The sequence below is a fragment of the Macaca thibetana genome, chromosome 15 (genome assembly GCF_024542745.1).
Source record: "Macaca thibetana thibetana isolate TM-01 chromosome 15, ASM2454274v1, whole genome shotgun sequence".
In the NCBI taxonomy this organism is placed as follows: domain Eukaryota; kingdom Metazoa; phylum Chordata; class Mammalia; order Primates; family Cercopithecidae; genus Macaca; species Macaca thibetana.
The window spans coordinates 59,407,652-59,418,663 of record NC_065592.1 but is presented as its reverse complement, the minus strand read 5'-3'; the positions used below and the strand labels follow the sequence as shown (position 1 = coordinate 59,418,663).

General features: G+C 41.9%; 1 protein-coding gene and 1 pseudogene across 1 annotated transcript; both read right to left on the bottom strand.

Annotated features, from left to right (window-relative positions):
• Nucleotides 1–1,948: 1,948 nt before the first annotated feature.
• Nucleotides 1,949–2,584, bottom strand: LOC126937292 (interferon omega-1-like; annotated as a pseudogene).
• A 7,493-nt stretch (nucleotides 2,585–10,077) lies between these two features.
• Nucleotides 10,078–11,012, bottom strand: LOC126937601 (interferon alpha-17). The gene has a single exon (XM_050761151.1). It carries the CDS (start codon nucleotides 10,743–10,745, stop codon nucleotides 10,176–10,178), a length of 570 nt encoding a protein of 189 aa, XP_050617108.1. The 5' UTR covers nucleotides 10,746–11,012; the 3' UTR covers nucleotides 10,078–10,175.

The window sequence follows — 11,012 nt, the reverse complement described above, 5'->3', positions numbered from 1 at the left end:
ATTTGAATCAAAAATATAAATAAGTAATAGTTTAAATAAACCAAATATTTAAGATGTCCAGTACAGCATGGGAAATATACTTAATAATAGTGCATTGTATTCTGGAAATTTACTAAGGGAGTAGATATGTGTTCTCACCATGCACAATAAAATTTTTTGTTAGGTGATGGATGTGTTAATTAACTTCATTGTCAGAATCATTACACAAGGTATAATTACAGCAAAACAGTATGTTGTACACCTTAGATCCATAAATTTTAATTTCTCAACCATATTATCAACAGTAAAATTTTTAAAGATTTTGTTCCAATTAATCTATTCTTTGAAAATGATTTTCAGAAAACACTAACAACATATGCATGAAGATGTTAACTCACATTCTCCTGCAGGTATCATCTTATTTCCCAACTCCACGAACAAGCTTCCCAAGATAAATTTTTATACACAGTATACCCAAATGCCCTTTTTGTGTGTCTTATTCAAGCCACTCCCATCAAGTTTCTGTCCCATTCATTCCACTAAACCAGATCCACCTAAGGTCACTGATGGCATCTGTTTTTGAGTCCATTAAGATAGGTCAGCTTTCATCTTCCCTGAGAACACCACTGTCTACCCCTCATTGTCTCTCCCTCATTCTTTCCTATTTCTCCTTCCAGCTGCACTGACCACTCCTCCTAAGTGCTCTTTGCCCATCACAGACTCTCCTTCTCTGCCCTACCTATGACTGTTGAGGATCTGCAGGACTAAGTTTAGATCCTGTCTCAACGTTCCCTCTTTATAACTATGTTAGGTGATGGATTCCCTAATATCCATTCTCATGCCCTCAATACCAGACATGCAATAAAAAACCCCAAATTAATACCGTTGCCCGTGGCATTTGTTGTTCATTCTAGACCCATATTCCCAGCTGCCAATAAGATTCTGGAATCACTGTTTCCTTTGGTATCCATGGGATTTTGGTTCTAAGGCTCCACACCTGTCCTCCGGATACCCAAATCTGTGCATACTCAAGTCCTGCAGGCCCTTCATATATGCGCGTTTCACATCCCACAAATACGGTATTTTCTAACCATGTTTAGTTTTACATGCAGAAACTGCAGATATGAAAGGTGAACTGTATTTGGAAGAAAAAAAAAAAAAAAACCCTGTATAAGTGGGCCCATGCAGTTCAAAAGTTCAACCCACCATGTTCAAGGGTCAACTGTACATATATCCCAAGTACCTTAAGAAGGACATCTAATATTGGTTTTCCCTTCCTGTCATCATTTGTACATAAAGCTTCTGCTGTGAGAACATTGTTTTCCTTTACTTATTTTTCTAGCATTTAAAAGAATTGCAATAAAGTAAGCATATGTACTGTTTTTACATCTCTTTCTCTGTAAGACTGAGAGTGCTTCATTCAATTGTATTTCTTGAAGGGAACTCTACAATCTGCCACTTACTTAACTTACACATATAATGTGAATGGAATAAAAGAGTAAATATATTTTATTGTCCTTTCTTCAATTTTATTCAAAATGTGGGTGTGGATTTTGTTTTTAGAAAAAATAATTTCAAGACATTTTCCTTAATGAATAAAACAAATGAGAATTTAATGAATAAAACACATGCAAATTGAATAACATGGAAAGATAAATATATTTGTAAATGTTAATACAATGTAAAGATGAACATGTTATTATATGTAAAATATCTAAATATTATAAATGAAAGAGATGCAAAAAGAGTGCAAATAAGTAAGCAAATAAATGACATCAGAGTAGTCATGTTTTAGGAACCGAAGGCCAGCACTGAATGTTTAAACATATACTTGCTAAATATTGTTAACAAGGTATTTGCTGAGTTTAATTCAATAAATTCTGTGACAAAGGCAGAAATAAGAGTCTATTGAAATGACCAAAGACACATGTGCAAGTGTGATATGGTGGATTAATCAATGAGAATCATTTCAGGATGACCCCAGGTCTTCATCCTTACTTCTCAGTCCTTGCAAGTTTGTTGATGAAGAGAAGGATTTCATGATTCCACTCTGACAACCTCCCAAGCACAGTCACTGTATTTCTTCTCTCTCAGGCAGATTCCCTGGATTCCCTGGAAGTACCTCCTCAAGGCCAGTGTAGGGCCCCAATCACCCCCACAGATTCTTCCTCTCCTGTTGCCTGCCCTAAGCAAGACTCCAGGCTTTCTAGCTGCTGATGAAATCCAGTGTGGAGCTGGTCCAGGAGGGTCATGTTCCAGGCAGCAGAAGAGTGCTCTGTGGGGAAGAGGCGCAAGATCTGCTGCAGCATCTCATGGAGGACAGACACGGCCTGGGCCTTCTGCAACTGGCTGCCATCCACAACTCCACGGGGAACCTGAAATCTCTTGTCTTCTTGAGACACAAGAAAGTGGAGATTCTCCACATTTGGCCCAGATGTTCCAAGGTGTTCCTGCTAAGTAGGCCATGGTTGTGAGGCAGATCACAGCTCAGAGATCCAACAGGGCCACAGCTGCAAAGCACTAGGGCCACCAGTAGAAGAAGCAGGAGGACCACTGGGAAACGAGGGTGCTGCTGGCCTGGCTGAGCTCGAGTCCGGATGAACATTGGACTCCAGGTTCTCTGAAGGCATTCTTTTTATGCATGACTTACAGTTGGAAACAAATAGTTTTCAGTGTTGGCCAAGATGGCCACCCAGAAGCTGCTAGTGTGTGCCACTCTCATGGAGAGAAATGGAAGAGGCAAGTAAATACAGCACCTTCAACTGAAACATCCAGGTACAGACTTTCGGACTCAAGAAAACAACTTGACCCATGGAGAACAGAACAAAGCAAGGCAGGATGACTGCCTACCCAGGAGTGACACAGAGCCAGGGGAGACTCTCCCGCCCAGGGAAGTGGTGAGTAAGTGAGCAGCCCTGGGGACCCACGCTTCCTCCACAGATCTTTGCAATCCTTAGATCAGGAGATCTCCTAGTGAACCCACTCTACCACAGCTTTCAGTCTGACATGCAGGGCTACTTGGTGTTTCAGCAGAGCAGCTGCTCAGGCATGCGTGGGGACCTTGGAGTCTTAGCTACCCAGGCCTCCCACAAAAGAAGCTATAACTCCAGCCAAGCAGGAGGCTAGACCCCTTTACATACCCCTAGGAAAGGGGTTTCATCCAGGGGCTGAGCAGTGACAAGTGGCAGTCCCCCTTTCCATGGCCTGTCTCAGGGTAAGACCCACTGGCTTGGGAATCCAGCCAGCCACTGGTAGCAGCCTCACACCTCCTTGACATGGTGCTCCCAGCGGCAGGGCATGGGCTGCCATCTTTGTTGTTTCACAGCCTTAGCTATTGGAGCCTTTGGGTTCTAGGGAATCCAAGGCAGCTAAGGACTGGAGCAGCCACCCAGCACAGCCCAGCAGCTCTACAGAGAAGTAGTCAGACTGCTTATTCACGTGGATACCACAACGTGTTTCTTTTCACTGGGTGGAATCTCCCCAGTGGGGTCTCCACTCACCTCCACCAGTGTTTTCAGGCAGACAGCAATTTCGAATGTCCCTAGGATGGTGCTCCCAAAGGGAGGGGTAGGTCGCCATTGTTGCTGTTTAGCTGCCTTAGCCATTCTTGCAAATGGCATTCTTCTGTGCTGGGAGTGGTAGCAGACCCCCAGCACAGCACAGCTGCTCTACCAAAAAGTGGTCAGACTGTTTTTTCACCTGAGTCCTTGATGCTGTTTCTCCTCAGTGGGCGGGATATCCCAACTGGGGTCTCCAGTCACCTCCTGCAGGTATGTTGCAACAGGCAACAGGTTTCACCTCTCTGGAACAGAGCTCCCAGAGGGAGGGGCAGACTCCCATCTTCACTGTTTCATAGCCTTCCCTGTTGATACCTTCAGGTACTGAAAAATGCAAGGTGACTGTGGTCTGGAGTGGACCCCAGCATATTGCAGCAGCCCTATGGAAATATGGCCAGACTGTGTGTTATGTGGATCCCTGATCCCCTATCTCCTCACTGGGTGTGTCTGCCAGGCCTGGGTCTGCAGCCACCAGCTGGGGCTATCGAGCCAATAGCAGCTCTGCAACTCCCTGGAACAGAGCTCCCAGTGAGAAGGGTGAGTTGCCATCTTTGCTGTCTCACAGCTCTTGCCATTGCTGTCTCCAGGCTCCAGAGAGTCTGCAGGGAACAGGGGGTGGTCCAGATCGCCAGCACAGAGCAACTACCTCACAGAAGAGTGGTCAGACTGTTCTCCATGCAATTCCTGGTTGTCACCTCTCCTCATTGGCCAGGAACACCTGACCAGAGACTCCCTTCCCCTGCCTCATCACCTCAATCAGGCAGTCCAGCATTTCTCCAAGGAAGAAATCCCAGAGTCAACCCACAACTCATCCACCACTACCGTTGCAGTAGGACAGCCCCAGCAGCCCTCTGGCTGGGGAAGGAACAAATGGCCTAGTCACTACACTGGCACCTCCAGCACTCCACAGCCACCATAGAAAGAGGAATTTAGCCCCTCTTTCCTGGGAATCCCCATCCCTATCCTTCAGGAGGCAGGGCCCCCAGCCCGTGTCTACAGAACAGTCACCCCACCCATGGCTGAGCATATCCACTGGTAGTTGCCTGGAGTTTCCCTAGGGAGAGGCTCCCAGAGCCATCCTACCTCTGCCACTGCCACAGCAGCAGTATTATCCCTGCTGCCTTGAGTCTGGGGAAGAAACAAAGAGCCCAAAGCTCTTTGTTTATAAGCTTACAGCATGCCACAGTCACCTGAACTTACTGCACGCTGCAGTTACCATATGGGGAGGAGAAAAGTCTCTGCTCCTCGTGAGATTTTCACCTCTTGTTTCCAAAAAAGTGAAGCCCCAAGCTTACACCAGCAGTTCAGCCACCCCACCCCTCTGGCTATACACTCTCATTAACATGGCTTCACATTTCTTGGAGGTGGAGAAACCAGGGGCAACAGAAAGCCTGTCTACCATTGCCTCTGCAGTGGTGCCACCCCAGCTACCTTGGGACTAATGACGCAGCAAAGACCCCAAGTGCCTTATCCATACCTCCAACAAGCTGCAGTCAACCCAAGAGAGGAGGCCAGTCTGTCTCCCATTGGTCAACCACCCACCCCTCACATCACCAGGCAGGGAACCCCTGGCTTGGGCCCACAGCACAGACACCCCCATTCCAGGCAGATTGCACTGAGTGATTGCTGGCCTGCATCTCTGGGGTGGAGCACCCAGGAGACAAGCAAAAGACCCTCAGTTACAACTACTACTAAGGTCCCTTCCTTCGATGCCTCCAAGCTGGGGAGTAAACATTAGCCCTGACATAATACCAGAGCTGTTGTGGGCAGCCCGGGAGTGCCAAGATACAAGCTACAGTCAGCACTCAAGTGGGAGAGGAGCCCACAATTTCATAGCATTCAGCAGCACGGCTGCAACCATGAGGAAATATAGGGAAGCGACATGACTGAGCAAGAGCCTGACAACTGACCACCACACCTAAGGGTCACCTACTAGATCATGCCCAAAGCTTCAACACTAAAATATCTCACTAACATACCCTCATTAAACCAAAGACAAGTCAGCTACAAATAAAGACCCTGCACAAAGCTGCAGCCCTGTGAAAACATCCAGAAAAGAAGTCTATTTATTGAATAAACTCAAGCTACACTCCCATATGCAGAGATGAGAAAGAACCAATGCAAGAACTACAGTAACTCAAATGGACGGAGTTTCTTATGTCCTCCAAATAATCACACTAGTTCTCCAACAAGGGTTCTTAACCAAAATGAGTTAGCTACAATGACAGAAATGTAACTCAGAATATGGATAGAAAGGAACTTCATTGAGATTCCTGAAAACAGTAAAACCTAAACCAAGGAAACTAAGAATCACAGTCAAAGGATACAGGAGGTGACAGACAAAATAGCCAGTATAAAAAACAACCTAATGGACCTAATAGATCTAAAAAACACATTACAAGAGTTTCACAATGCAATCACAAGTATTAACAGTGGAATAGACCAAGCTGAGGAAAGAATCTCAGGTCTTGAAGGCTGGCTCTCTGAAATAAGACAGTCAGACAAAACTAAAGAAAATAAACGAAGAGCAATGAACAAAACCTCCAAGAAACAGGGGACTGTATAAAGAGGCCAAATGTAGGAATCACTTGCATCCTTAGAAGAGACAGGGAGAAAACAAACAACTTGGAAAATATATTTCAGGATATCATCTATGAAGAGTTCCACAACCTTGATAGAGAGACCAAAAGTCAAATACCCTTGAAATCTACACCCAGATTGGGAGGCTGTTCTAATTCCTAGTGTTGTACAATACATAGAGTAAGGGATAAGTTAGGAGGCCCCGGGGAGGCTGGGCAGGGTGGAGGAAAAGGGACACATCCTGACCCTTTTTCTTTCGCCATAGCTGTCCATTGCCCCAAGAGGACATGTCCTGCCTGAAGCTGGGAATATTTTTTCTCTCTAAGATCCAAAAGTTAGGGAAATGGCCTAATTCCAGTACCAGGGTCAGTTCTTTCTTGGGAAGAGCCTCTCTTTAGCTATGAAGATACATCTCCTGCAAGGAGGCCTACTTCTCACTAACAGCCTGCTCTCCAGACTTGGCTGCTGTCTTGGTGCATTTTGACCAGTTGGTGGATCACTTTCCCTGTAAATGTTTAACAGTCTCCAAGTAAATGGAACCTGCCTTTTATTTCCTTTTTTGCTAAGCTACTGTTATGTCATTGTAACAGGGACATTGCCTCTTTCAGAAATATTCATCATAAGAAAGGAAGGAGAGTATTTTATAAAAGAGCTTCTGAAAAACCTAGAACTTTCACTGAACTTCTGCTTTCATTTGTGATTTTGTACTCTTAATGGGAAAGTGATGGATAAAACCCACAAGAGAACTGAAAACAGCTGTGTGAAGAGGCAGTGCAGGCTCACGGTGAGTGAAGAAGAGACCACAGTGCCAATTTCTAGAGGAAGAGGAAGGAAACTAACGTGATATGGGAGTGAAAAATGTGATACGGAAAAGCAGGGAGGAAAGGGGAAAGTGTGTCAGCTCCCAGAACCAGCAAAGATGTATATTTTACTTAAGTTTAGGAGACTACCTTCATATGGGAGTGTACTCTGGAATTCCGAGAGCCAGGAAACGGATGTGCCAGGTGCCAGAATCAGTTAACCATAAACACGTGTATTCTGCACTTCACTCTAGATGCCGCTACTCTGTCAGGTATTTCTACAAGCCACCATTTCCTGACTGAATATAAATAGGACTTTGAAATGAGGTGAGACAATTTTTCAGCCTCTCTAGAATTCATGACAGAATTATGTTTTTTTAGGCTGCCTAAAATAATATATGCAAGCATAATGGAATTTCAATGAAAAATAATGTATTCTTATTTGTACCTGATGTGTAAATTTTGTATTGGGATTTCCTTAATCATTATTAATCTCCTCTTTTCCTCAATTATACATAGCCATATCCTGCTCTCTTAAATTCCTTGGTTGTATTTTCACCTGATTTTGACCAACTTCTTTTCTTTATTTTTTTTTTTTTTTTTTAATTTTGCTTGAAGTTCCAGGATACATGTGCAGAACGTGCAGATTTGTTACATAGGTATACGTGTGCCATGGTGGTTTGCCGCACCTATCAACTCGTCACCTATTAGCACATTTTTTTTTAATCGAGTCTATCGTTGAAGGGCATTGGGGTTGGTTACGTGTCTTTGCTACTGTGAACAGTGCTGCAATAAACATAGATGTGCCTGTATTTTTATAATAGATGATTTATATTCCTTTGGGTATGTACTCAGCAATGAGATTGCTGGGTCAAATGTTATTTCTGCGTCTAGATCCTTAATGAATTGCCACACTGTCTTCCACAATGGTTGAACTAATTTACATTCCCACCAACAGTGTAAAACCTTTCCTATTTTTCCACAGCTTCACCAGCATCTGTTATTTCCTGACTTTTTAGTAATTGCCATTCTGAGTGGCATGAGATGGTATCTCATTGTGGTTTTGATTTGCATTTCTGTAATGATCAGTGATGTTCAGCTTTTTTCATACTTATTGGCCACATAAGTCTTCTTTTGAGAAGTGTCTGTTCATGTACTTTACCAACTTTTTGATTTTTTTTTTGTTTGTTTTGTTTTTTTGTAAATTTGTTTAACTTCTTTGCACATTCTGGATATTAGACCTTCATCAGATGGGTAGATTGCAAAAATTTTCTCCCATTCTGTAGGCTGCCTGTTCGCTCTGATGATTCATAGTTTCTTTTGCTGTGCAGAAGCTCTTCAATTTGATGCCATTTGTCAATTTTAGCTTTTGTTGCAGTTGGTTTTGGTGATTTCATCATAAAATCTTTGCCCATGCCTATGTCCTGAGCATTATTGCCTAGGTTTTCTTCTAAGGTTTTCATGGTTTTGGGTTTTACATTTAAGGTTTAATCCATCTTGAGTTAATTTTTGTATTAGGTGTAAGGAAGGGGTCCAGTTTCAGTTTTCTGCTTATGGCAATCCAGTTTTCTCAGCACCATTTATTAAATAGGGAATCCTTTCCCCATTCCTAAAGTATTGAGAAAGAGAATCTCTTCCAGTTTCAGATTTTATTTTGTGAAAGAAATGTGTCAGTTTTTAGTGACATTTAACAGAGAAATAATCAAAATAATGATCAATTACTATTGTAAATAATTTTATATTTTATGCTTTAAAAATATAAAATATTTAATGTATTAATATGATTTACCAATGCATCAAATATATGAAATTTAGTGACATGTATTTTCAAAAAGGAAACACTATGCAGATAAAAGATAATCCACATTTTTGGAGAGTGCAACCTTATTACTTCCCTCCATTGCAAAGGCAGATCTCTCACAATTTTCTATATGTGTTATCTTGAATTTTCTTTTCGGATTCACTCTTCTACCTACCCCAGTATGGCTTCTGCTGATTAATTCTATCAATCCAGCTCTCAGTAAGCTCTGCACTGCCATCTCTTTTCTTGCTGTAGTGCTCAGTTTTAATTCACATTTTTCGTAAGTCTATTGATTCTTTTTCTAAGCACATTTATTTTCTAAATATGCTTTTATCACCATTCCCTCTTGTCCTTCTGCTGTTAAGATATTCCACCTCTGAGCTTGCAGTGAGCTGAGATCCAGCCACTGCACTGCAGCATGGGCGACAGAGGGAGAATCCGCCTCAAAAAAAAAAAAAAAAAAAAAAAAAAAAAAGATATTCCACCTCTGTTTTCTTTTTCTCTTTGTGTCTCTTCTGTTCCCCCACTTTAGTGGTGGAAGGTCCTCAGAATCCACTTTAAGTCTTTTTTTCCCTCTCCACTTGTTCTCCACATGGACATTCATTCCATTTCATTTTTGGCCTTTCCATTGCCAGTTAGGAATTTCCAGATATGGTATTCCTTGAAAACTGCAAACTCATTTATCTGACTGGCAATGTACCTTTTCAATTACATGTTGAAAGTCAGTTTACAGAGAATATCTCTGCTTTTAATTCCAGACATGTCTCAATCTACCTTCTGCTAAGGGAATTCATTGCTTTTTCACTTCTTCATATTACAGCAGTTAGCATAACTGATATTAATTCAGCATTATTATTGTTTTTAGATTTCTTTCTGGACAAAAATCAAAGATACAAGAGAACAGGAACTGTAGTTTTTATGTTCATGTTTGTATCCTGATGACGACATATAACCTGGTATAGAAAAATATATTTTTCTAAAACTTGAATAAAATTATGATAGGTAACTTAATTAAATGATCTATTTTTAAGTCAGGTTGTACAGTCAGGCTTGGCAATTTTATCTTAAAGAAAAAACAAACACAAGACATTTTGTGTAGTAAAAATTTAATGAAAAAGGAAATTAATATATTAGCTACATAAGAAGAACATATATTGTTACATTAACCACAATGTAAAGGTACACATGATATTACATAAAAATAATTTAAATCTTAAAAATATGTAAATAATAAATATTTCAATAAACAGATGAACAGAGACATCAGCATGGTCATCTGTAAAGGACTAGTGCCTGCACAGGCAAACACGATGCTTCTTTACACTCCTGAAAACATTTGAAAATTTGGATTCAACTCGTGGTGTTTATAGGAGAAACGAGTCTTTGAAATGGAAGAACTCATGAAAGTGTGAGATGACATGTCCGTCAATGAGGATCATTTCCATGTTGAACCAGTTTTCAATCCTTCCTCCTTAATCTTTTTTGCAAGTTTGTTGAAAAAGAGAGGAATCTCATGATTTCTGCTCTGACAACCTCCCAGGCACATGGGCTGTATTTCTTCTCCGTCAGATAGAGAGTGATTCTTTGGAAGTATTTCTTCACAGCCAGGATGGAGTCCTCATTCATCAAGGGAGTCTCTTCCATCCCAGGCTCTGCTATCACACAGGCTTTCAGGTCATTCAGTTGCTGGTAAAGCTCAGCGGAAAATTTTTCTAGGAGGTTCTGTTCCCAAGCAGCAGATGAGTCCTTTGTGCTGAAGAGATTGAAGGTCTGCTGGATCATCTCATGGAGGACAGACATGGCTTGAGCCTTCTGGAACTGGTTGCCATCAAACTCCTCCTGGGGGAATCCAAAGTCATGTCTGTCCTTCAGACAGGAGAAAGGAGAGATCCTTCCCATTTGTGCCAGGAGTATCAAGGCCCTCCTATGACCCAGCCTGTGGGTCTGAGGAAGATCACAGCCCAGAGAGCAGATGGATTTGTAGCTGAGCACCACCACGGCCATCAGTAAAGAAAAGGACAGGGCCATTGGGATGTTGTCAATATTGCTAGGCTACGTGAGGTGGGTAACCTTGAACCTTGGCCTCTAGGTTTTCTGAAGACTTTGCTCTGTGCATGGGTCTTAAATAGTGAAGATACTAATTTCCATTTTCTAAAGGCTCTAGTTTTACTTTCTATCTCTGTTTTTGCTTTCTTTATTCACTCTCTACATGTGTTGAAAGATGTTTTTCATCATTGCCTATTTTTCACCTACACTCAAAATTTTTATGGTATTTTTTTCTAATTGAAATCTTCA